The 25,287-nt window shown below is 52.4% G+C and overlaps 1 protein-coding gene across 1 annotated transcript in view; it reads left to right on the top strand.

Annotated features, from left to right (window-relative positions):
• The window catches only part of RUNX3 (RUNX family transcription factor 3), a 34,396-nt gene extending 10,830 nt beyond the window's left edge, over positions 1–23,566 (top strand). Inside the window, exons 4-5 of the mRNA XM_053964829.1 lie at positions 9,266–9,430; positions 20,352–23,566. Coding sequence (XP_053820804.1) covers positions 9,266–9,430; positions 20,352–20,875 — 689 coding nt within the window. The 3' untranslated portion in view covers positions 20,876–23,566. The remainder of the gene's footprint in view (positions 1–9,265; positions 9,431–20,351) is intronic.
• The last annotated feature ends 1,721 nt before the right edge of the window (positions 23,567–25,287 follow it).

The following is a 25,287-nucleotide window of genomic DNA, read 5'->3' as shown; positions in this document are numbered from 1 at the left end:
CGGTGCTGAAGTGCTCCCGTGGGGTGATAGTTTTGGGTATTATTGAGGTCTTTGTTTTATTCCCCTGCTTGTCCTTAGCTAGAAATAAATACACAGACAGTTCCCAGATTGTCTGGGAATAAGGGAAAAAAAAAAAAAAAAAGGGAAATGGCAAAAAGAAGGAAAAAATAGGAGAACAAAAATGCAACAAAATCAATCCAAGCTAATTTCAATAAATAAATGACCTCAGCTCTTCCTGGACAGTGATTTGTCCATGTCATATTGCTGTAATCTGTTCTAATTTAATACTCAGTGCTTAAAACAAGCTGATTTCTCACTTCTGGAGCCCTGTCCTCTTCCCTGGTGAGGAAGAGGAGGAAATCCTGAGTGGCCCTTTATGGCTTCCCTATTGCCTGAGCTCTGGCAGGGCTGAGGCCATTGGAGGAGGGTGTTTGAGGAAACGCCGTGTGCGCAACCCGGAGCTGCGGCATCGCTCCTGCTGCTGAGGGCCCTGGCTGTGCTTCCCCCGGGATATCCTCACACATCCCCTGGATGTTCTTGGGGTGCTGCTGCTCAGAGACGTCGGGCTAATCCCAGCCATGCTCCAGCCTCTGCTTTTGTGGGATGAAACCTGTGCAGCTCGTGGGTGTCTGCACCTCCCTGTGCTGATCCAGCCCTGCTGGAGGAGTGGAAGGGCTTTGGTTCATTCAGGAGCCTTTGGGGGAGCCTTGGGGCTCCCCAGTTCCTGCAGGAGCCTTTGGGAGATCCTTGGGGCTCCCCAGTTCCTGCAGGAGCCTCTGCAGATCGGCACTGGCTCACAGGAGATTTCCCTGCCTGTTTTCCCATCTCTAACACGTTTTGATCCCAGGGGGAAATTTTGCTCCTCTGGGATGCCCCGTCCTCCTCCTCCTCCTCCTCCTCCTCCTCCTCCTCCTCCTCCTCCTCCTCCTCCTCCTCCTCCTCCCGTTCCCATCCGAGTTAACCCTGCCGGGAGAATCGGGGCTCAGCTCCTGGGCGTGGATAAAAACCCCTTGGGGCCAAACCCAGCCTGGACCTGTGGAGCTGTACAAGGCCCCCAACCCCAGTGGGATCTCAGTGGGACACAGGATTTCCCAGGGGACACCAGGGTGTGGAGAATTCCCTGGGGAAAGCAGAACTGGGATGAAAGTTGCCTGAGAGTGCTCCAAGCACTGGCTCTGCATCACCAGGGCCTTTGGTGCTGCAGCTTGAGGCTGTAATCCAGCCTCAAAAGGAATAACAGAGCAGCTGAAATGATCTGGGCTCCCGTAAATGCACTCCTCTAATTATTTTATTCGCCACATGCAGTAAATTCCACCTCTCTTTTCCAGTCGCCTGCTGTGTAACAACTTCAAAATCATTTCACTTGAAAACGACCAATATTTTCTAAGTGCAGCAATATTGGGAGTCAGAACAGGGAAATTATTTTTGCTTGTGTCCTACAAAGGAATCTTTGTTGGGATTGGTTGCAACACCTCCTGCTTTTGAAAGCTTTGGGAAAACCCCAGGGCACAGTTCTCGACTGGGTGGAAGACGCAAACCTGGCCCTGGGGTGGCTTTGGAAATAACTCAGAATGGAGAAATGGGCATTGGTCTGGTATTTGGGAGAGACTAAACTGATCAAAAAGGTTTTCTGGTGGGATCTGGTGGTTGTTTAGGGATGTTTGGGGGGTTAAGTTGCACTGAAGGCTTTTTCCAGGAGGATGTTGGTGGGGCTCTGTGTTGGGTTATTCAAAGACACAGCAAAAGAAATTCAAATGCAATTCCAACACACAACCAGAGAAATTCCTGCTGGATCCAGCAGCATGATCCAAAGGGAGCTGTGCAGGAGGATGAGTGGGCTGGGATGGGATGCAGGTGGCACCAGAAAGGAATTTTTGTGAACATCGCAGCAAGGCCATTGGTGAGCTTCGCTCCTTCCCAAAGGAGCAGCATTTTGCCCCGTGCCTCAGTTTACCTGTCTGTAATTCCTGGTGGGCAGCAGGGGATGTGCAGGAGGCTGGCAGGGAGGGTTTGCAGGGTTATTAATGCAGTGTGGCCCCAGCTCCCTCGGGCAGGATTCAGGAGCTCAGGAGGACAGAGCGAAGGGTCACAGATTGGAAAGGAGAGAGGGGAAAAAAAATTGACAGTGCTAAAAGGCAAGTTTCGTTTCAGGGAAGACAACAGCTAAAGGACCAGAACTATCAACCAAAACCACAAGATCACATCAGATGTCAGGCAGGACACATCTTGTTTCTCCCTCCCGAAAGGGCTTATCAGCACAACCAATCACTTTAATGATGTGGCGGAGGGAGGAAGAGGATTTGACTCAGAGTGAAATGAAATTTAGTTCCTAAGACCCTTCTCTTCCGCTGCCGGAGCGCAGTCACCTGTCCTGCAGGCAGGCAGAGATAAATCACCTCCTGCAGCGGAAGGGGCTCAGACATGAGTTTGCATTATTTTCTCTTACTCCTTCCAGTGTCTCCGTGTGCTGCAGCGGGAGCGGGGCAGAGAGGCGAGGAAGAAGAGGGACACAGCGAGCAGGGAGTGCCCCTGGTGCCTTCCCAGCCTCTGGGGATGGTGGCAGTGGGATGGGAACCTCTGTGCTGGGAGGTTCCCCATTCCAAATCCAGATTTGGGAGCAGGGAACCCCTTTCCCCATGGTCTGCTCTGCTTCCTTGGTTTGGGGAGCAGCGTTGCAGGGAGGATGAGGATGAGGGTGCTGTGCAGGTGCCAGCGCTCTGGGGCTCCTCCTTCCAGTGCAAAGCTCGGCAGGGCTGTAATTATCCAGTAGGATAACACCAGCCAGGCTCTGGAGATGGAGCTTGGAGCTCAGTCCTGGGATCGAGGGGATCAGTATTCAAATGCCAGGGCTCAGCTCCAGCCCTGTCTGAGGGGAAAAGCAGCGCTCAGCATCCTCAAACCTTGGGAAAATTCGGGTCTGTTCCCGAGGGCACAGGCCAGGCTGGCAAATTGCTGCTCCCTCCCCATAGCGCCAGGGACATCTCAGCTCCATCAGCTGAACCACGGCACATTCCTTGCACAGGGCTGAGCCCAGCAGCTGGTCCTCCCCATCCCGGGCACAGTGTCTTTAACCAGTGTCACCCCAAGGAATTTGATGTGCTTGCCCTAATGGAACAGGTTGTGAACTGGGAGAAACCAGCTCCACTGGTAGGTCCCAGTCCAGGTTGTTAGATAGCAGCAGGAACTCACTGGGACTGGCATCTCTCCATGGATCTATGGAATCTGAAAATCTGATCTCAGCCAGGGCTGAGGCAATACCAGCTGGATGTCCTTGAGATCTGTCTGCTTCCTCCCAGCACCCAACTCAGAAATCTTGGAATCAGGGAGTTTGCCTGATTCCATGAGAACCAGATCACAGCCCATAAGTGAATTTTGCCTTCCTGGAATGGGGAGTGACTGCAGAGAGGCTGTCGGGGCTGGTGGTTTTTGCACCCTGTTCTGAAAGCTGTCCGATTTCCCGCAGATGTGCACCCACCTGCTGCGCTGTGACACCCAGGCTGCAGCTTTCATATCTGTAAATCACAACTTTTAACCCCCACCCAGTTCACTCTGCAGTCTCAGGGACAGATTTTCAGAGTTCTTTCTCTGGATGGAAAAAGGCAGGAAAGCACTGGTGGGGATTTTCAGCAAGGCACAAGTGGGCTGAATGCCTAATGAATTAATTTTACCCACTGCTGAGAATACCCTCAGCTTTCCCTGTGTTCTGAAGGGCTTCAAATATTTTTGCAAATCCACAAAGACTCTTGAAACCCTGGGAATAGGGATCCTGTGTCCTTCAGGCATTTGAGCCACAGTTGTGTGGAAATTCAGGCATGATGTTCCCTTTGATTTGGGAATGGGCCACAGCTCCCACGTCCCTGGAGTTTTTGGAAGCACTACTCTGGATTTCTGTTTAAATTAATGCCCTGCTTTGTTTTCCTTCCAGAGGGCTCAGTTTTGGTGTCTCCCAGCACAATCAAGGCCCTGATGGGGTTTATCAGAGTCTTGCCAGGGTGGGCACAGGGTGGGCAGGGAGAGAGGCAGAGGCAAGGTCTCAGCACTAACCCAGGAGTGAGAGGAGATCAGGGGCTCCCAAAGCCTCCTAATCAATCCCAGCCTGCCTAGAACGAACATCTCTCCCGCTGCTGGAGCTTCAGACACTAAAAAACCTACTGTAAATGCAACATATCTCTGTGCTTCCTGCCAGCTGGCCCAGAGCCAGCCTATTTCCTTCAAAAAGAGGGATATTTATTTTCATCCTTTTAGAGGCAGCCAATTCATCTCAGACCACCACCAGCTAAAAAAGCTTTATAAATTAGCAGCCTTTTTTTCTTTTCCTTTTTTTTTTTCCCCTTCCTAATTCTCTCCCCCACCCCTTTAAATATTATTTTCCTTTGGTTGTTGGTGTGAACGCTGTGCCAGGACAAGCGAGCCGGGGCGCATTGCGCCACACTCCCCTTTCTCCCCGAGCTGCAGAAAGACAGTAGCAGCAGTGTCTCACGAAAGCCAGAGGAAACCAAAGCAAAGCCCGGCCGTGACTGATTCTCCTTCCAAATGGCGTAAGCAGGCCAACTTCAAACATGTGAATAATGAGTTATCTGTGCCTGACTTTGTTCGGCAGCACAAGGGACGGTGCCTCCCAACATTTCCCTCCTGTGAACTCCTGGACTCTGATTTTAGCAGTGGGGTTGGCGCTCACTGGGGCTCGGAGGGCACCTCCGTCATCCTGCGTCACGTTTGAGTCCCTTCCAGCTCCCTTCCAGCTCTGCACTGTCCTCCCCTCCCTCCTTCCCTGGCAGTGGGGCTCCTTTGAATTCTTCTTGGCTGGGCATTTCCCATGGCAGGTCTAGAGCTGGAGGTGGGATTCCAGGGAGAACCTGAGCCATGTTCTTGCCCTGTGTTAGACATGTGCAAAGATGAAACCAGCCCAGCATCAGCTGCAAGGGACAGGCCTGCTGTTCCCATAACACAGGAGTTTCACATGTGGCTTCTTTCTGGAGCACATGCTGGGACTTGATAGTCTAGCCGAGACTCAGACTGGGAAAAAATTCCAGCCTCTGCAGAGGACTGGCGTGTCTCTCTGAAGTACCTATTTCGAGGGCTACAGGAGGGATCTGAAAGGTGTTTTGCACACTGAGACGGAGTTTTATCCACTGCTGGTTCCTTTCTTGTGGTCCCTTCTCACGGACGTGTAGAGACTAAGCCATGGCTTTATGTGCAGGGACTGCTCCTGGTGAGCTTGGCTCAGCCCTGCAGTTAGGCTGGGAATATTTGGGCTGAGCCTTGGTGGGAGGATGGTGGAATGCCAGGGGGATGCTTGGATGCTTTGAAGGAGGCTGAGTGTGGCTCAAGCTGCTGTGCCAGCCCATGCCACCCTCTCCTGGCTCTCATCTCCTCCTGTCTGGAGCTGAGGCAATGATCTGCAGTGTGTGTGTGCTCATGAACGTCCCTCGGCGTTTCCTCCGCTCCAGCTTGCCGCCAGCATTCCGCAGCCAGGCTCCCGGGGAGGGCCAAGCCACTTCCCAACATCTGCTCTCCCGGCCCCCGGCAGCATGGGGCTGAGCTGGGGCTGGGGATGAGCGTGACACCCGGCTCTGAGCCCAGCAGGGCTGGGAGGAGGCTGTGCAGCTCCTCAGCTCTCATCTAACTCCATCTGCAGCGAAATCAGGGAACTGGGGCTCCCGCTCACCCCACAGAGTGTTTTTTTCAATCAAATCTCTCAGCTCTGAGATTTTGGTGTCACTCGAGCCATGAAGATCCTGGAGCCCTTTCCTACTTTTGCTCAGCTTAATATGCTGCATCTCAGTAATCTGAGGAAATCAGCTGCTTTTGGAACTCCCCCTCCACAGCCTGGAAACCCCATCCTGGTCCCAGCTTGGGAAGCCACATCAGGTTGCACACTCCTAGAAGGAAGAGCAGACTCTGTTTGGTCTTTGAAATATTTTAATGCAGAAAGCATGTCTTTAAATCATAGCTCTGAGGGCCTGAGCTCGTGTGGCACACACTGTTTCGCTGTCTGCATTCCAAGGAAACACCCAAAACTTCCAGTATGCTTCTTATTACTGGCCTAAAGTGTCAAATTCACGTCGGCTCTTCCAGCTGGGAAGTGTTCAGTGGGATAGTTTGTTTGATATGCTGATACAGATCTTGTTATTACATCAGGATCGTAGGTGATCTGTCAATGTTTACATCATGTCACGTTCAATACCGGAGTTAACCGATTTTGAAACCCGATCCAGCGTTAAAACCCTGGCATTGCTGACAAGGAGTGCCCAAGGTCAGGAACTGCCACCATTTGACCATGCTGGGCTCTGCTGTTTCCATAAATATTGACCTGCAAGCCAGTGGTGGCCCAGCTGGAAATGCAGCACAGGATCTCCAGCGCCAGCAGTGCCTTTTGTGCCCCAAATTCACAGGTTGGGGTGATTAAGGCTTCTCAGACAGATTTCTTGGGATGAGGGCTGGGGCTGTTTGAAGTTGGGTGAAAATCCACCCACTGGCTTCGGGAGGCTTTGAGTCAGTGCTTGGGTGAAGGTAGAAACCACCTTCCTGTTCTCTAAGGTATGAGCTATTGTTCACTGGTTTCCTCTCCGTGACAGCTGTGGGCAGATGGGGAAGGGCTTTTAATGAAGCCAACCGCTGCAGAAATTAAAAAGCTCAGGTTGTTCTGATGAAAGAAACCCATTAACAGCGATTCTCTCTTGCGTGACAAAGTCTGACGTCCCCAGCCCTAAGTGACAAGTGGCAGGAAGTCCTGGGGAGACAGCCTGAGCTAAAGAGGGCTGGCAGGCCAAGCTGGTGGTTTTTAACTCATTCTCTGCCTTGTTTCACAGGGTTTGGGGCTACCAGGTCCCACATGTGGGGACAGGGTGGGACACAGACTGGAGAGGGTCTGGGAAGGCTGGGAAGAGCCCTGAACCCACCACCCCTGTGTTTGCCTTGACTTATATTTGCATCAAGTTTGCCACTTTCTTTTCAGCAGGATAGTTTCAGGGATTTGGGGGGTTTTGCTGGTATTTGCTGGGTCTTGCTACAAACCAGCCCCTTCTGGAGGGTGTTTGCTCCAGGCTGGCAAGTCCCGCGGGGCTGTGCCCATGTTCGGACAGCATGGGCACAGGAGCAACCACAGTGCTGCATGACACAGGCACATGAAGCCCTTGGTGGGGCTGCATGGCTGAATAATCTTTAAAAACATTATCAGCATAGAGATCACTTGATATATTTTTTCAGGATTTTCCCTGTCACATGCCAGATAGCACCACAGGATAGGGTTTGTGCTGAGATAGAGGAAGGGAATTTAATTTTCATTAGATTTCTGGGGAACTTGGTCTTTGAAGTCCTTTTTGGCTTTCTTGCGAAGCTGTGCCCAAAAAAACTGGGTAAAGGTGAAATACAACACTATTTTTCTTCTTCTGTGGTTAAATGTATAGTGAAATACATAAAATGTGGGCTAAAACAAGACATCTCAGTGCACACACTTTTCCCCTGGAGAAAGCACCATGTGACAGATGCTGCTCACAGCTCCAAAGGCCCTAGATAATGCAGAGGTGCCTGAGGTCTGGGGACGCACAGAGATGAGAAGAGATCATTTATGGTCTTGCTTTGAGGTTTCCTTGGTTTACTTCACACAGCAGGGAAAATACATTTTCAAATACCACTGGGTTTTTGCTTTCTGCTGGGTTCGTCCTCCCCCAGTTTTCCTCTCTGGTGCCAGCATGTTTTCCCTTGGTTTGGACTCTCACATCCCTGAAAATCTGGGAATTATAGAGCTTGGAGGGGATGGTGGGGCTCACCTGGATGTGGAGAGAGCAGAGAGGGGTCAAAGCCCCTCAGAATCTGTGGCTGGGATGGGTTTGCTGGTGGGACACCCGTGGAACTCAGCTGGGAGCATGAGCTCCCCTCTGGAGCTTCCCTCCCATCCCAGCGTCCCCACAGCTAGCCTGGCAAGCACAGTCTGAGCCAGGCAAGTGGGAGATCAGGAGACAGCAAATGCTGGATTTAAAGAGGGGGAAGTGTGGGGACGTTCAGTGACTTTGCTATGAACTGACACAGCTCGCAGAGCTGTGCAGATGTGAGGGGGGAGGGCAGGGGGGTGCGAGTGAGAGGTGCCTGCATTCATCACCTTTCAAACACGCTGCTTTGCTTTCCTTTTCTTCTTTAGAAGCCACCAAGAGCTGAGCTTGGCTTGGTGGATGTCAGGCTGTAGGATCTGATAAGGCCCAGCTCTCTGAAGTGCTGCAGAAGGGTTTCTTCCCAGCCTCTCTCCCGGCGTGCCTGCACATCTCCAGTGCCCCTGAGCGCTGGGACGGTGCCGGGATGAGGCGGTGCCACCTGGGGAAGGTCCCTCCGTGGCAGGTGCAGAGAGCTGGGGGTGTTGTGGGGCAGTCTGGCTGAGGCAGGGGAGGAACAAGGAGAAGCCAAGGTCTGAACCCCACACCGATGTAAAGCTGAGGCTCCTCTGGAGCCCCTCCAGCTTTGTGCGGGTGTAACTGAGACTGGAATCCGGTCCAGAGAGAGAGAAGCTGTTTGGCGATGATTAATACAGTAAAATGTGAAAGTTATGTATCAAGTGTGTTTCATGAGCCTCTTGCCTCGGGACAATTAGCATAAATTTAATAATTATTGCCCTATGCCAGCAGCTGCTACCTAAGGAGCTGGGAGTGCTTTATGAACGCTCATTAGCTGCTGCCCTGCCTGGGGGAGGTGGGTGATTAATCTGCCCATTTTATGGGGAGGAAAGAGGAACAGAGAAAAGCAAAGTGAGGTGGCCAAGGTGTGGTACCAGCAAGGGCTGATTCCATCCCTCCTGTGCCTGCTCCAGCCCCACTTGGCTCTGACTGAGCTGGGTGGGCACATCTGGGAGGGGGCTGGAGCAAGACAGGAGTTTGTTCTTTAAGCAATGAGCAAATGCTGTAGAAAATAGTTCAAATTCAATGTTTGCTGGTTCCCTAGTCCCCACTTCGCCAGGACATGGTTTCTCCTGCCTTGCACATGTCTCCCCTCTGTGTTCAGAGTCGGTGAGGGCTGGTGGAGGTTGTTCACCTAGACAGGGGCATCCTGATCCAGCTCCTTGACTGGAGACTTTCTGGATGATCTGGAGCCTCCCCAGTGGGTCACTCTGTGTCCACCTGCCCCGGGAGCTGCTCTCTGCCAGGGCTGGCACCCTTTATCCTGTGTGAGTAACAGCAAACCACAGAGACAGAGGCTGCACTGGCTCCCTGTGTAACCAGGGTGCTGCAGCCAAAGGGGAGCTGATCAGACACCAGACTCTTTTATCATGTTCCAGGGCACAGACAAAAGCTGGAAGACCAAGCCAAACCCTTCACCGACCGCTACGGAGAGCTGGAACGGCTGCGCCAGTCCATGAGAGTCACCCCGACAACACCCAACCCCCGCGGATCCCTCAGCACCCCGAGCCACTTCGGCTCCCAGGCTCAAACTCCAATCCAAGGTAACCACCTGAATGTCCCAGTGTCACCTCTGAACCCTCGTGTTCCTGGCATGTTCCCAACCCTCTGGATGGGATTTTAGAGTTGGAGTCCAGCTCTCCCCTAGTTAAGGAGCCAGGGAAGGGTTTGTGTAGATTTCTTGACCGTGGAAGCCTTTTTGCACCATTAAGTCACTTTTTTCATCATTAGATCTGGGTTTTGAGGAACAACTGAGCAGCAGCAGTGCGAGGGAGGTGAGAGCAGCACCCTTTGAACCCAGCAGCTCCTCTGACATGAAGGCAGCCGTGCTATGGTTATGCATCAGCCAGAGAGGCTGTTCCATGCTTTGCATGCTAATCCCAACGGTTTCTTATCATTGTGTAGCTGCCAAGTGTGGTGATCCCTCGCCCAGCTCCAGCATAATTCCCCACACAGATGCACACCTGCACGGGCACACACACACACACACAGAGCTTTGCTCTACCCAGATCTGCCAGCGGCAAAGAGCGCCTGAGTCCCTGGGCGTTCCCCAGGAATCTGCAGCTTGCTGCCAGGACAGGGGCAGGAATTGCCACTGGAGTTACCTGACAGAGATCGGGCTGCTAATCCCGGAATTTCAGTCCCAAACTAAGCAAGGCATTAAAATATCTCAGCTGCTGTGCTGCTCCTGTCTTTCTGCACGGGCAGATGCCACCAGGACGAATTAAGAGACCATTCTCCTGTCCTTTTCTGTGCTGCCTTTGCATGCACTTTTAGTCTCACTGGTTCTTTTCCTTCAGAAATCAGCAGAGATACTAACAGGGGTTCAAGGAACAGCACTTAAGCTGTCTGTATTTGGAATTTTGGTGAGAAGTGGTCTTTCTGGGAAAGTTCCATAGAAAAAGCTCCCAAAACCCTCGTGCTGTGTTTCCAGAAGGGATATGGTTGTTTGAAAGCCTCGGTGTCATTAGCAAAGTGGGGGTTTTGGGTGTAAAAACATGTTTGAAAATGTTACCTGAACTGTAAAAGCTGTGCTGCTCCTCCCAACCCAAAATTACAGAGAAAATTTAATTTCTTTCTCATTGAAATGCAAATCTCCACGCTTGGAATTTTCATTGACATTAGCAAGGTTTATGAGAAGAACATGGGCATTTTGTGTAGGACTATCATTTGGGTTTTTTTTAAAAAGCAAGAGGGAGAGAAAGAGTTTTCTAGGCTTGTCCCCATTTTGTGTAGGACTATCATTTGGGTTTTTTTTAAAAAGCAAGAGGGAGAGAAAGAGTTTTCTAGGCTTGTCCCCTTGGCCGCATCATAAAGAAAGAGATTCTTGGGGGAAGAAAAAAAGATTTGTATTTTAAATTAGCACAGCCCCCTGCAGTGCCAGAAACCCAAAGAGCGCCGTTTGGAGCAGAGAATCAGGTGATGACACAAATTCAACGAGAAAAAAGATGGAGTTGGCCACAAGCTACCGCCCCTGCCAAATTCCCAAATGTCAAGTGACAGCAGGAGTGGAGACACACAAAATTAGCCTCTGAAATCATTCCTGCGGAGTGAATCCGAAGTCCCAGGAATGCTGCAAAAGGCGGCTTGTGCACGCTCTGCTCTTGGCTCCCTTGTTCCCAAGTTGGAGGAACCATCTTAAAATGACTGCGGGTTCCTACCAGCGTAACTCGGAGCAGGACCAGCTCAGTAATTTTCATCTCAGCCCTGTCCTTTTGACACAGCTCTGGCTATGACCAATCATAATCATCATTTTAAAAACCCCTCTTTCTCTCGCACACACACACGGCTTATTCACAAAGATCATAATTTTTACCCGAGCAAGTGGAGCCCGGCCCGTGCCAAGAACAACACGGGAGTTAACAGGCCTGTAATTCTCACGACTTGGCACGTTCTTGGGTAGCACACAGGAGAGGCCGATTAGTGGGATGCAGAACAAGATACCAGCGGGGAGGGGCCATGGGGCAGGCTGGGGTTCATCCGGCCCCCGCTATCTTTCATGGGGTGCTTCTCAAGGTTAACGTTTTTAGCATCCCTGTGCAGGGATTAAGAGGGGGACAGGAAGGTTTTTCCCTCCACCAGTGTCCGGCTCCCTCTGCTTGTGTGCTAGGGGTGCTCAGCTTCTGTGTTCTGCTGACCAAGCAGTTTGCACAAACTTCCTAATCCGCTCCTGGCAAAAGCAGGCTGGGAGCTGGGATGCTGAGGAACAGCCTCAGCCACTGTGGGGGGATCCCAGCACCTCAAATCCCTGCACATGGCACGTGGAGTTTGGGTTTTTAGGCAGGCAGAAGACAGTGTTTATCTTTGGGAGAATTGGGGTTCTTGGGAGATGTGTTTGCTCTGGCCCAGTCCAATCTCTCCTCCTGAGGAGGGAAAGCTGTGGCTGTGGTGGAGATCACAGCAAGGACGCTGCTGGGAGTGGGAGAAGGGTCTGGCCCTCAGCCACTCGCAGAGGCTTTCAGTAAAGCAGCCCCTGGAGGTTATAAATAGCCCCCATGTAAAATGATCATCCTGAGGTTAAATGGTCTCAAACCAAAACCCTCCCAGTAAGAGAAAGATGATGGTTTCTGAAGGGCATGCCAGGAAATATGGGAGGAGAGAGCACGGCTCCGATACCGATCCTGCTCTCTCCAGTGTCAGGGTATTTCAGTGGCTCTGGCCTTGCCTTGCCCTACTCAGGCAGAGATTTGATCCCTTCCCATGCCTGTCCCCAGATGGGATGGAGACTGGCAACCCTGCCCACACCAGATCTCATTCCCACTGATACTGCTCTGGGTGTAAATAGGGTAACTCTGGGTTCACCCCATGTAGCTGTGTTGAGAATCTGGCCCAGTGCTGGGCAGGTCAGACAGGCAGATCCCCATCACCATCCAGCTCTGCCTCCCAGGCTTCAACCAAGCAGAGCCTCAGTTGAGGATTTGGTCCAATGCTTCTCCAGAGAGGTCTGGAAAATCTGAGTGTTTGCAATCCCAGCTCTGCCATCCCCACAGCGAGACACCAAGCTGTTATTAGGATGGCTTGAAATGGTTCCTTATTACGGGGCACGTGAAGCCAGAGCCTTGCGTGCTTGCTTCAGTCGAGTTTTGTCTTTTAGCTTGAAAAAAATCCAGTAGTTCTCAGAAGTGAAGCAAGATGTTAAAGGGACTTCTGCTGTCTGCCTTCAGCTGCTTCTCGGGGCCCCCTGGCTCAGGGGAGGTGGGCTGTTGACAGACACACATCCTCCCCAGGAGCAGCCCCCAGTTCTCTGTGTCCTCCCTTGCCCATGTTTCAGCAGTGGCTCAGGCTGAACCATTTTGTTCCCAGCACAGCAGAGCAGGACCGCCCACGCTCGAGTTCTGTGGTGGAAACATCTTCAACCACTCAAAAGCAATTGTGTGCCTTGTCCAGCAGCATGGAGGGGCCTTGTGCTCACCAGGACAATGCAAAGGCATTTTAGATTGGATCTCCTTGGTACCAGAGCGAGCTGTTTTGATTGATGCACTTCACGTCCCCCTGCACACTCTTGGTTTTACTCCAGAGAAGCCAAACTCCCTTGATTTCACAGGGAGGACAGTAAAGTTAGATCCTTTTGCAAGCCTCTCCTAGCCCTAGTGCCTGTGGAATGGTTTTTGGGAGACTCTGTGACCACTGGTGAAGAGCTCCAGATCTCCTGGTCTGGAATTTGCTCAGTTTCATTCCCAATCCTTTACTTCAGGCCAGGACAACATTTTTATCATCAGCAGAATGCTTCATCATATGCCTCTAAAGTAAAGTCTTTCTCTCTCTTTTTCTTTTTAAATATACATTTTTAAAGTATTACATTACTTTTAAGAAGACTCTTGGCATAGGCAGCAAGTACCCCTATTGTTTCTGAAATGCAACGTGGCTGCTCTGAGGTTAAGTCCTGAATTATGGGCCCAGCAAATACACTGAATTGCTGCTTCCTAATCCCTGTCCAGATTGACTTATGGTTTCTTTAAAATATCCGTTTCTTAATGGATAAAAACATTCTACCACGGGCAGAGACTAAATTGTTTCCAAAGGAAGCTAGGCAAGCATTAGTGGGAAGAAAACATATTGTGGGATTCAGCTTCAGCCTCAAAGGAAGGAACACGCTCGAGATGGGTTTCCTGCCTGCTTTCAGGCTTCTGTGTCTATCTTTAAACTGCTTTTCTGCTCCTCTCCTTTACATTTGTGATGTCCCTCCAGTGAATTTGTCATGGAACTGTTACAGATGAGCCACAGAGCAGTGTTGGGCAGGAGATTCCCCCAGGACAGAGTCCAGGCACCCACGACCGCTGCGTTTGTGCCACGGACATGTGGCCAACCCCAGCCACAGCTCAGGGTGCTGCATCCCTACAGAACAGCAAGGAGTCCCTCGGAATTTCCCTCAGGGGTTCCATCCTGCCTTTAGCACGGGATTTTCCAGTGTGCTGGGATCTGCAGGGCCATTCTCATAGCGGGGTGGGGAGCCCCCAGCCCGGGTGCCGCTGGAGCCCCTGTGCCATCACCCCTCCGCAGTGGGATTCCCATGGCAGACGTGGCCTGGCCCAAACCTGCTCGGCAGGCAAGGTGGTCTAGCTGCAGGCTGGGTTGTAAATCCAACAGCTTCCTTTTATGTAGTCAGGGCTTGTTAATTTGTTTTAATACCCTTTGAATACAGGTAAAGAGCAAAGCGCAGGCAGGGCGGAGGGGAGTGCCCGCGATCCCCGCTCAGCCCACCCACCCGCTCCAATTAGCACCGTTATTCATTAGCTCGGCGGGATGAAGCGGCGGGGACTGCGGGATGTGCCGGGCAGGGGGATGCGGGCAGAGGGCTCTGGGATGAGCGAGGCTGTGCCGGAAGCTGGGAGAGCTGGGCTTGTTTAGTCTAGCGAAGGGCAGGCGGGGAGTGGGACTGATTGCTCTGTGTAAATACATCGAGGGGGTAAACACGGCGAGGCAGAGGAGCTAATGTAAGCTCTGGAGGACGCTGCAGGCACAGGACATGGGGCTGAACTGATTCTGCATAAATCCACACTGGAATTAGGAGCAGGGTCCTCCCCAGAAGGATGGGTCCAGAGGATTGGAGCATCCCAACGGATCTGGAAGGGTTTGCAGAGGAGGCCGAGATGCAGTGCATGATTCAGTGGGATGGGAACACCTGGGAATTTCCCTGCTCTGCTGCTGCCCAGTGTATTTGGGGTGGGAGAGGACCCAGGGGCTGGGTTTGTGCTGCTCAGTGGGGTGGGTTTGGGGCCGTGTGTGTGTGTGCACGGCAGCACACGGTGTTCAGGGAGAATCGCAAAACTGAGCAGCAAACGTGCTTGGCAGTGTTGAGGTGGTGCCTGGCGATGCTGTGATAAAGACCTGTGTGTTGTTGTGTTTTGGTTTGGGGTTTGCGTTTTCATTTCAGACTCTGCAGAGGAAGTCCGTGCACCCAGTTTGTGAGCTGGTTCTATCAGATACAGAGCAGTGCTCCATGGGCGTGTAACAACGGATGCTGTTCACACCCTCCTTTTTTTTTCAACACCTCCCCTCCTCCCCCAAAATATATTTTGCTCTGTTTTACGTGGGCTGAGAGGAAGGGGCCGTTTTCTTTTTTAGTTGGCTCTGACTTGGAAACAAATGAACTTGTTAACATACGTGACAGAGGCGTGAGAGCGTGCCTGCATGCGTGGGTGGGGAGGAGAGCGGCGCCTTCTCTAGAGATGAGCTGGGGCTTCACAGATCAGATGCATCTCGTGCACCTTCCCATGGAGATTCTCTCCTCCTCTTGGCCACCCGCCTCTCCGTGCTCCCACATGGAGTTATTGTCATCAGGGGAAGGATGCAGAGAGGGACAAAGATCAGAAAAATGCTCAGAGATGACTTGGAGGTCCAAGCGTGACAGAAATGAGCAGAGAAAAAACAGCCAAAGGTATATCCAGAGCAGGAATGTCTGTCCCCACTGTCACACACATGCTGGTGTGTTATATACAGAAGCATAAAGTATCATTAGCGTTTACATGGTCGTCAATCATTGTGCAGTGAGACAGGAAAGCGGGGCTTTTTCCCCTGGGGTAGATTTTTCATGACAATTTTGCAAGGCACACATATGCATAGAATTAGAACAGTGATCTATGGCCAGGCTGAAGATATTTTATATTCTATACACTTGTAGAGTGCCACGCTATCAAGTTGCCTTTAAATTCCCTTTATTCTCTGTGTGTCTCACACACTGTATTTGTTGTGTAATATCCACACAAGATCAGGTTTATTGCTGACTGGGTTCATCAGCCACCACGTGCTCCCCACATCTCTAAGGTGGGGACCAGGTGGTATCTGGGGTGCTGAGGAGCTGCTCAGGTTCCACACATCGCTGCCTGGCCCCAGATAATCTGATAATGATGATGCTGCTGTACATCAGGCCCCGGTGCTGTGCTCTGCCACGTGCCTGGGGTGAGCTGGGTACCATTGCAGCACTGAAGAGGCCCTGATGTTGCTTTTGCTGCCCTTTCTTCCCTCCTGGCAGAGCAGATGTGCTCCTGGGAGGACGTAGTGGCAGCATCCACTGCTCCTCTGGGATGGATGCACATCAATCCCTAAAACCTTCTGCAGGGTCTATTGCCTCATCTCCTTGAAGGCTTCCAGGGACCTCAGAGCAGATCCACCAGCCCTGGCCCTGCCAGGGTGCAGGGACCAGTTCCACTCCATCCAAGGCAGCTCCCAAACCCAACGTGGTCTGAAGGGAGGTGGCTGAACACACCCAGAGAAACCTCTGTGGTTGTCAGCCTCACGAACCAGCCCTCCCCACCTCCTGGCCAGCCCTTGCCACCATGACCCAGCTGAGGTTTGGCTCCCATCAGGGGCATCTCTCTGCATTTATCTCCTGGCCACCCACCCAAGGAAAGGGCCTGTATTGTCTCTGAGGCAGAGGGAGAGCTGCTGTGTCACTGCAGTGCTGTTGTTTTATCTGGAAAGGGGCTAAGCAGCTTTCAAAGCATATTTCTATCCAGCCCCTCGTGCAGGGGGGACTTGGGGGTCCTCAAAAGGTGCAAATTGCAGCTGTGCAATTAAATCATGGGGTGTGTCCCGGCCTCCGCGGTCTCCGGGGCAGCTCAGCCCTAAGGAGGAGACAGTGGCATTACTAATCAGGGCTTTGACCTTTACATGGCTTTTATTTAATACACATTCCACACTTCCCCAAACTCCCATCCAAAACATTGACATTTCCGCTGATAGATTGGGTCAGATTTTGGAGTAGTTGGGGGACTCAATTCACTCTTACAATGGTTAAATTCTTACAGCTAAATGGGCTTATTCAGTTAGTGCAGCAGCTGGTGTGATTTCGAGAAGAAAATAAACATTTCCTTCAAATATTTTGATTGGCAACTGGACAACTGAAGTACTCAAGCTCGGATTGCCAGGGTCCAAAAAAGCAAATGGGGGCTGGACGGCGAGTAAGCGAGGGAAAACCGTAGTAAATCCTCGGAGGCAGCACTACGGAGCAGATGTGTGAGATGTGCCGGGGAAGGGGACAGCAAGAAGGGTTTTTTAAAGCCCGTTTTGAGCTGTGATTCCAAAGGGAACGCAGGGTTCGAGGGTGCAGCTTCACCACTCCTTGTTCCCTGGCTTTGCTCAGCAGCTGCTTGCTCCAGGTTGCTGTTTGATCCTGGCTGTGGCAGAGGGTCCTTGCTGCTGGGTTAGGTGGTTATGGAGGGTGTTAATGGCCATGTTTTAACTGGATCTCACTGGGGTTGTTTCAGTGGAGGGCAGGCGCTGGGGCTGTGTGGCTCCGATCTGAGGCAGCCAGGATGGAGGGCTGCCCTGAAGTGAAGGAGATGGGATGGAGAGGAAACCTTGAGGCGAGGACCAAGATGGAAGGGGCAGTTGTGAGGTGACAGCGCTGAGGTGGAGGGACAGCAAAGAGATGGGATGGAGGAGCAGCCCTAAGACAGGGACAAAGATGGAGGAGAAACCCTGAGGTGAAGGAGAAACTCTGAGGTGATGGAGCCTGGATGGAGAGGGTGCTGAGGTGAGGGGGTGAACTGGAGAGACAGTTGTGAAGCGAAGGAGACGGGACAGAGGGGCAGCCCTTAGGCGAGGACCAAGATGGAGGGGAGCCCTGAGGTGAAGGACACTGGACAGAGTGGCAGCCCCGAGGTGAAGGAGATGGGATGGAGGGGAGCCCTGAGGTGAAGGAGACAGGACAGAAGGGAGCCCTGAGGTGAAGGACGCGGGACAGAGGGGCAGCCCCGAGGTGAAGGACACAGGACAAAGCGGCAGCGCTGAGGCGCCGGCCCTGAGGTGATGGCGAGGCCCCGGCCCCCTCTGGCGGCCGCCTCCTTCCCGCCTCCCGCGGCCCGCCGGGCGCCCCCTGCTGGCGGCGGGGCCGCGGCCCCTCAGCGGGGCACTGCGCGGGCCGAGGCCGCCGCGGTTTTGTTTTTAGAGTGGTTTGCGGGTTTATTTGTAGCCTCAGACCAGTCAGGGAAAGCTGGAGCTTTAATCTGGGCCAGACTTAGAGCCCAAGGCCGGCGGGGGTGAAAGCGAGCTGGTCACAGCCACTCGGACGCCTCATGGCTCTACTGGGCGTGGATTCCGTTTGAGGGGTTCGCGCTGAGGGATTTCTTTTTGAAGGATCTGAAATCGCAGATCCCAGCCCTGCAGAGTGCCCTGGCCAGGGGTTCAGAGCCTGGCAGAGCTCCCTCTCTGCCCACCCGTGTACCTGAGCATCTCCAGACCCCACAGCCTCGCTGCGCCTTGTCCATCACACACACGGAGCCCGTAATTAACACTCTTACATGCTCCTGTCTAAATTAGTAGCAGGGACCCACTGCCAAACGGTGCAAGTTCAGGCCAATAAAATGTAGCCTCTAAAAAAAACCCTCTTTGAGTGAGTTATAGAGGAAAAAGGAAATGTGCCCTGAGCGCTCAGGTTTGATTTCGATTTGCATTTTATGGAATATTATTTATGGAGCTGTGAAAAGTAATGAAGGAGCGCGGTCTGAGCGCTGGAAATTGTCATCTGGGAGGGCAGCGAGCAGCAGTCTGGGTGTTTGGGGGCTGAGGGGGATTTGGAGGCTGCTTTTTCTCGGTGCAGGGCTGCTGAGTTTAAGGGGAGTCATTCAGAAGACAGCACTTTTTCTTTCCAGTCCAGGTGCAGGCAGGATTTCTGCCCCATGGTCCTGTCTCAAGCTGTGATGCTGCTGGATTTCTACCACCACGGGGCTGTGGTCAGGCTGCTTCTTGCAGAGCTGGTCTGCAAACCTCAGCTCCCTCAAACCTCAGTGCCTGGCAGCAGCTGTGGCTGCAGCACGGCTTTGGGATGGGTCCCTGCTGGGCTGTGAAATCAGGCTGGGAGCGCTTTTCCCACCGCTGTGCTTTTCCAGCCAGCCCAGCACGGAGCAGGGCCGGCCCTGTGGCCGGGCAGCCGCTTCCACAGGCGCTTTCCAACGCCGGGTGTGTGCAGAGCAGTGTGGTTCGGGACAGCTTTGAGCTGCTCCTCTCTTATCTCGCCCCAAAGCCACAGCCACGTTCACAAACCAGGTGCTTCCCCGCCTTTCCCCTCTGTGGAGCCTGCGTGGGAAGGCAGGCGCTGCTGGGCGCCCGCAAAAGGGCTGCAGGGGAGGGAGGGAGGATCCTCCCCTTCTCCTTCCATGGCTGAAGGACTTACCTGGGATCAGAAGGGAGGTTCACACCAAATCCCTTCCATACCTGCTCCTCCAGAGCGTGCCCATGTCACTAGGTAGCTGGAAGGGATTAAATCAAGAGTTTTCTCCTGGGGAAATGCTTTGGGGCCTGGAACGCCAGCCCTGAGAAGTTAAAAATGCTTCATTGTAATAAATAGATCTAAAACACACGTCCCTGTACATGCAGAGCAGCCACACAATCCTCTGGATGTGTGTTTGTATGTATATGCATTTCCAAAAGCAACAGGCGTGTTTAGCATACTCACCTCACATTCTCTTGCTCTGAGGGATACAAAATCCAGCTGATGTGACCAAAAAAAGTCACTTTTGAGGCTGGGTGGCATCCCACTAGCAAAGGAGAAAGGCTCTGCTTTTAACAAGGGGAAAATAGAGGAGGTCTGAAGGACAGAGGTTTCACTCCCTCCTTGGGGAGTAAACCTCACTTCTCTCTGCTTTGATGCACCAAGGCCAGAGGTTCCTGGGCTCTGTCTCAGCCTTGGGACAGCTGAGAGAGCCACAGGAATGCCTCCAGCTCCTCAAAGGAGCTTCTGCTGTGGATTCCCACCTCTAACCTGGGCTTCCTGCAGGAGGACGGGATCCCAAGCCAAGGTCCCTTTCCAGTTCCAATCTGGCTGTGACCCCCTCTGGCTTTAGACCCTCCAGGAAAAGGTGTGGGGGGCTCCATCATCCAATGGATCTGGGGAACATTCCAACTACAAGTCTCCCTTCCCCCAGCACAGAGCCTGAATTTCTCACTCTCTTTATCCTCTTGGAAGGAGAAAAATACACAGAGAACTGAAGCAGAGGGATATAGTGGCTCCTGGCTTGGGAGTTTTCAGCTGTGTGTTTATCAGCTTCATCCCCTGATGGTATCAGCACAAACAGGCCACCCACAAGAAGGCTTAGCAGGCTGGTCTGGGCTCCAGCTTTTCCTGCCTGTCTCCGTGTATGTGTGTGTGTGTGTGTGTGTGTGTGTGTATGTGTGTGTATACAGCAGGGATGGATGATCCCAGGGCCCGGCCGTCTGGGGCCTGCCACCATTTATTTACTACACAGCTGATGTCATGGCTAAACATCTTTTTTCTGTGTTTATGGGGTGTGCTGCTTTAATCTGCCCAAGATGAATAGACCCCTAAGAGAAGTCAGCTTAGCCATGTCCCTTCTTGGATAGGAAACAACAAATTTTAGGACAGGAAATGGGAGCAACTTAAACAAATGGGCTTAAGGTTTTTATTTAAGTCCCTCAGCTCTTTTCCTTGGCAGACCCAAGAGGTGCTTTCCCTTCTGATTCCTTGGGAGTGCTCTAACCACCCCCTCTCCTCCCGCACCCCGGCAGGCACGTCAGAGCTGAGCCCCTTCTCGGACCCGCGGCAATTCGAGCGCTCCTTCCCCACGCTGCCGGCGCTGACGGAGACGCGCTTCTCGGACCCGCGGATGCATTACCCCGGCGCCATGTCCGCCGCCTTCCCCTACACGGCCACGCCCTCGGCCACGGGCATCGGGGGCATCAGCATGACCAGCATGCCCACCACCACCCGCTTCCACCACACCTACCTGCCACCCCCGTACCCCAGCTCCACGCAGAACCAGAGCGGGCCCTTCCAGGCCAACCCCTCTCCCTACCACTTGTACTACGGGACGTCCTCGGGCTCCTACCAGTTCTCCATGGTGGCGGGAGGTGAGCGCTCGCCCACCCGCATGCTCTCGTCCTGCACGAGCGCCTCGGCGGGGAACAACCTGATGAACCCCAGCCTGGGCGCACAGAACGACGGCGTGGATGCGGACGGCAGCCACAGCAATTCCCCCACCACCATGAGCACCACGGGCAGGATGGATGAGTCCGTCTGGAGACCCTACTGAGGAGGAGCTCGGCTGGGCACCCATGTCTTTAACTTAATCGGCCACCGTGGCTCCTTTTGGGAGCGACCAAAGTGATGCCAAGGGAAAAGTTAAACCAAAGTCTTCCAAACCCAAAGCTAAGGATCCTCTGCATGCAGACATCAAGCGAAGATGGACCAAGACCTTCGTTACATTTCAAGGTGAACACCCACGAGGCTTGAATGTGTCGCTTGATGTGGTTCCTTCCGTATGTTTTAGGTATGTGGATTGTACATAGGGAAAAAAGCCCCCAAGGACATGTGGAATCAGATGTTTGGTACTTGCAGAACACTTCTCATTCATCTCACACCTCTTCCCCACACAAAGCATTCAGAAGTGAGGAGAATCTCACCCTTCCTCTGCAAAATGGTTCAGAGAAGAGAAGATACCAGGGAGTCATCCGAGCCATCTCTCTGCCAGTGCAGGAGGACCAAACTTTAAAAAAAAAGGAGGAAAAAAAAAAAAAAAAAAACCCCAAACCATTGTCTCCTGTCCTTCCCTCCCTGCTGGTGAAGGGTCCCTGAGCACCACAGAGCAGTGGGGTTTGCAGTACAGCCAGGGCCACTGGGGCTCTGTCAGCCACATGAACAAGAGCTGTGATGTGATTATTGTTATTTTTTGTTGACGACACAAGTTGTATTGTTCATTTTGGTGTCACTGTCGTCGTTTGTCAATCAGTAATGTGGCTGACCCCGGGCCTGGCTGACTCCTCCCCTCCATGTTTACACACGAAATGTACTTTTTATGGAGATGTTTTGTTTTGTTTGTTTGCTCTCTTGTCCTGACCTCACCATTCAGCTCTTTGCTCCCCTTAGCAAACCTCAGTGATGGTGGCTGAAGTGAAGGCGGCGTTCAGGACAATCTGAGACGTTTGAGATGCACTTCCAAGGGGCTCAGGAGCTTTTGGCACAGCCTTGCCACCATCCTCCAGGTGTTCCTTCCGTCCCCTCAGAGTGGCAACACTCACAGCTGGTGGCAAAGCATCACAATTCTCTTCTGGTCCTTTCCCGTGTTCTCATCCAGAGAGGATTAACACAATTTTTTATTTTGACTCACATGTGTCAGTTCATCCTGAAAGCTCTGAGATCTGGAGAAAGGAGCAGTTTCTACTCCTGGTGGTGGGAGTGTTGTGAATCGATGCTGTGCAGCCTTTTCCATCCCCTCACCCTCCTGTCTTTCCCCAGGTGACCCCAAGCACAGGGATCTTGCTGAAGAGGGGGCACTCGAGGTGCCATTGGTGGCGGTGGCATCAGGTGGCATTTGCAGGACCCAGGTCTGCCAAGCACCACACACCCTCACAGCTGACACCACAGAGATTGCAACCAAACAGGGCCATGGTGGCAGGCAGCCAGAGGGGTGCTGTGGGCTCCTCCAAGGCCGGCTCAGGGGCTTGGCTCTGATGCACAACACGGGGTTTGTCATCTCCTGCAGGCCACCTGTGCCCTCTGCTGGCATGAGAATTGGGGCTGAATTCAGGATTCTTCGTGCTGGGAGGGCACAGACAGATTCCTGCAGTACCCAGTGCCCTGCAGAGCCCTCCCCATAGCCAGAGGACAGTCCCAACCCCAGTGCCACCAGTAACCACACCTTTCTTTTTCCACTTCTCCCATAAACACAAGAAAATCGACCCCCCAGAGCTGCCCTCCTGGCCCCTGTGCCTCAGTCACACCGTCCCAGCCTTGTCACCTGTCCCAGCTCCCAGCTGGCAGCCAGTCACCCTCAGCACAGAGCGCTGGAATTGCACTACCACGGCGAGGCTGGAGCAGCACATCCTGGCTGCCCTGGAGAACTGCCATGACCACTCAGAGTTCCACAAGCAGCGAAGAACAACTCTTTTCAATAATGATAATGATAATAATAATAATATTTTTTTTTTTTTTTATAAAAGGCCTTACCCCAGCATAACTGCAACCTCCACTTGCCTTAGCGCCGGTGCTCACCGGCTCTGGAGCTGGACAGGGCAGCCTGTGTTTTGATGCCTTTTTGCATTTGTCATCCTGTCCCACTGGTTGAAAGCACAAAGGAAACAAGGCATTCATAGTTCTAGGTTAATTTAAGACTATTTGTAGTGAGTTTTAAAAGAGAAAATAATAAAAAGAATGGCAACGATGTTGTTTTTATGACATATTGTCATGTGAAGGTGTAAATAGATGCACCTCTATTGTATGCAAATGGTCACGAGACAGGCCAATGTTTTTTGCTTTGCACTATAATTTGCTTTTTTTTTTAAAAAAAAATGCACAATCGCTTGTACAGTAAAGCCCCTTTGTCTGGCTCACAGAATATTTAACTATAAAATCTAATTTTTGGTCTTATTTGTTATAATAATATAATTCTTAAATGTGTTGAAGGATACGATTCTTAATAATGCTTCTAATACTTGTATGTGCAGGGTAAAAGATCACCAGACTAAGGAGATGAGATCAGAGTTCTTTGTAGATAAAGAAGGCTAAAGCTGTTGGGTTTTTTAATGGTGTCTTATGATGGACATTAAAAAAAATGCTAGTGATACCAAAAAAATGTGGTTATTTGTGTAATACCCCAGTCCTACTTGAAGGTAATGCCCTATATTTAATATGTAGCCCAATTTTTAACCTGTAGCACTTGTCACTGGGGAGGGGGAGGTGGGGAGGGCAGAGGAAGAGGAAGAGGAGGGTCTGCTCCTGGAGAAGTCATCGGGGAAGCTGCGGCTGAAGGAGTCTCCCGGCTCTGGCTTCCCTGAGAGCAGCCGGGCTCCGCGGGGCTGGCGTGGGGACAGAGCCACGGCTCGGGGGACAGTTCTGCTTTTCTGGTATGGGGTCATTTCTGCTCCGCGGGCCGTGGCCGTGGCCTCGGGCCGCCGTGTAATCCTGTCAATGCCATGTGGAACAATAAACAAATGGTTAGAACGACCCCGCCGCCTCCCGCCTGTCACTTCTCGCCGGGGACCGCGCCCGGGGAAGCGGGGGCTCCTCACGCTGCTCTTTCTCCAGGCTCTGATTTTCGGCTCATTCAGAGCATCCCGGTACCAGCTCCGGTGCTTTAGGGCTGCTCTTGGCCACAGTTTGGCACCACAAGGGTGTCCAGGGGAGGGCAGGCAGGGATGGGGTGGGATGGCAGGACCTGAGCTCGCTGAAAACCCATTGAAAGCTCTCCGGAGGGTCTGGAGCACTGCCCGTGCCCGCGGGCAGCCCTGGCGGGGTGATCGCTGCATGCCAGCCCAGCATCGCCTCCCTGCCCTCCTTCCGTCAGCGCCGTCCCGAGCACAAATCCAGCAGGACCCAAAATCCAGAGCGGTGCCAGCCCAGACCCCTCAGCACTCATCGCTCGCCTCCAGCACCCAAATGACGGCTGAAAGGCAAAAATGAAAAAGTCCCAGCCCACAATAGGATCCGATGCCAAGGCGCTGCGGGCCGGGGCTCCCGAGGAGCCGGGGAACTCAGCGCCAGAATTATTCATGAGCCCGGGGCAGGAGCGCCGGGGCCGTTCCCAAAGCTCTGCCTCCCCTCTGCAGCATCTCCGTGAGCGGTGCCCACAGCGGCGTTCGCGTGGAAAGAGGAAAAAGAAAAAGTAGGAAAAGCCCAAACCAAACCACAATAAATGCTCATACCCTGCTCCACAGCCCTGGCCAGCGGGAATATGTTCCAAGAAAAACCCGAGAGTTAGCTGCCTTTTCTTCACAGCTACTGGGAGAAGAAACACCCCGAGGTGTAGCTGTTATTTACAGGAACTTTCTGTTCCAAATGGATCCGTGCTTTTCTTGCCACCTCAGAGCTGCAGTGGGAAGAGAGAAGGAAAGGAAAGAGGTGGGGGGGAAAAGAACAAATAAAAAGGGGTTTATTGTATTGTCATGCACTGGATTATCCATGAAATCCATGGGGTTCAAGTGGGTTTGGCACTGGTGCCCATGGAGGTGATGAGGATGTGTCGGGCCAAACCAGTGCCAGGGGGACAACAGCACCTAAAATCCTGATGGGAGGCCCAGAGAGCTGATGGTGTTAAATGTGCCCAGCACCTGAGGGCCAGAGTGCTGTGACTTTTATACAGGCATTATTTTTATATGGGTATTATTATTATTTGTGTTATTCTATGGGTGATATTTTTATAAGGCTGATGTTTTTATATTGGGAATATTTTTACCTGGGCCACCTACAACGTGCTGCTGCAGCATCGTGCTTCCACACAGATTTTGCCCCAATTTAATGAATTTAAATGGGAGAGCTGCACCCCACCACAGCAGTGTGGGGTTTTAGGGTACATCAGCCTCTCCCAAAGGCTCCCAAATACCCGAGGGCTCCCTGTATTCTAGGGGGAAGCTGAAAAACAGGGCTGGAAGCAGCAGCATGGGGCAGTCAGAGCAGGAATGTTTGGATTTTCTTTTGCAACAGAAAACAGAAAACAGAAAAGGGGAAAAA

Source organism: Vidua chalybeata, chromosome 25, assembly GCF_026979565.1.
Source record: "Vidua chalybeata isolate OUT-0048 chromosome 25, bVidCha1 merged haplotype, whole genome shotgun sequence".
In the NCBI taxonomy this organism is placed as follows: Eukaryota; Metazoa; Chordata; class Aves; order Passeriformes; family Viduidae; genus Vidua; species Vidua chalybeata.
Note: the sequence above shows the minus strand (reverse complement) of the source record. Positions and strands in the feature narration are given on the sequence as shown.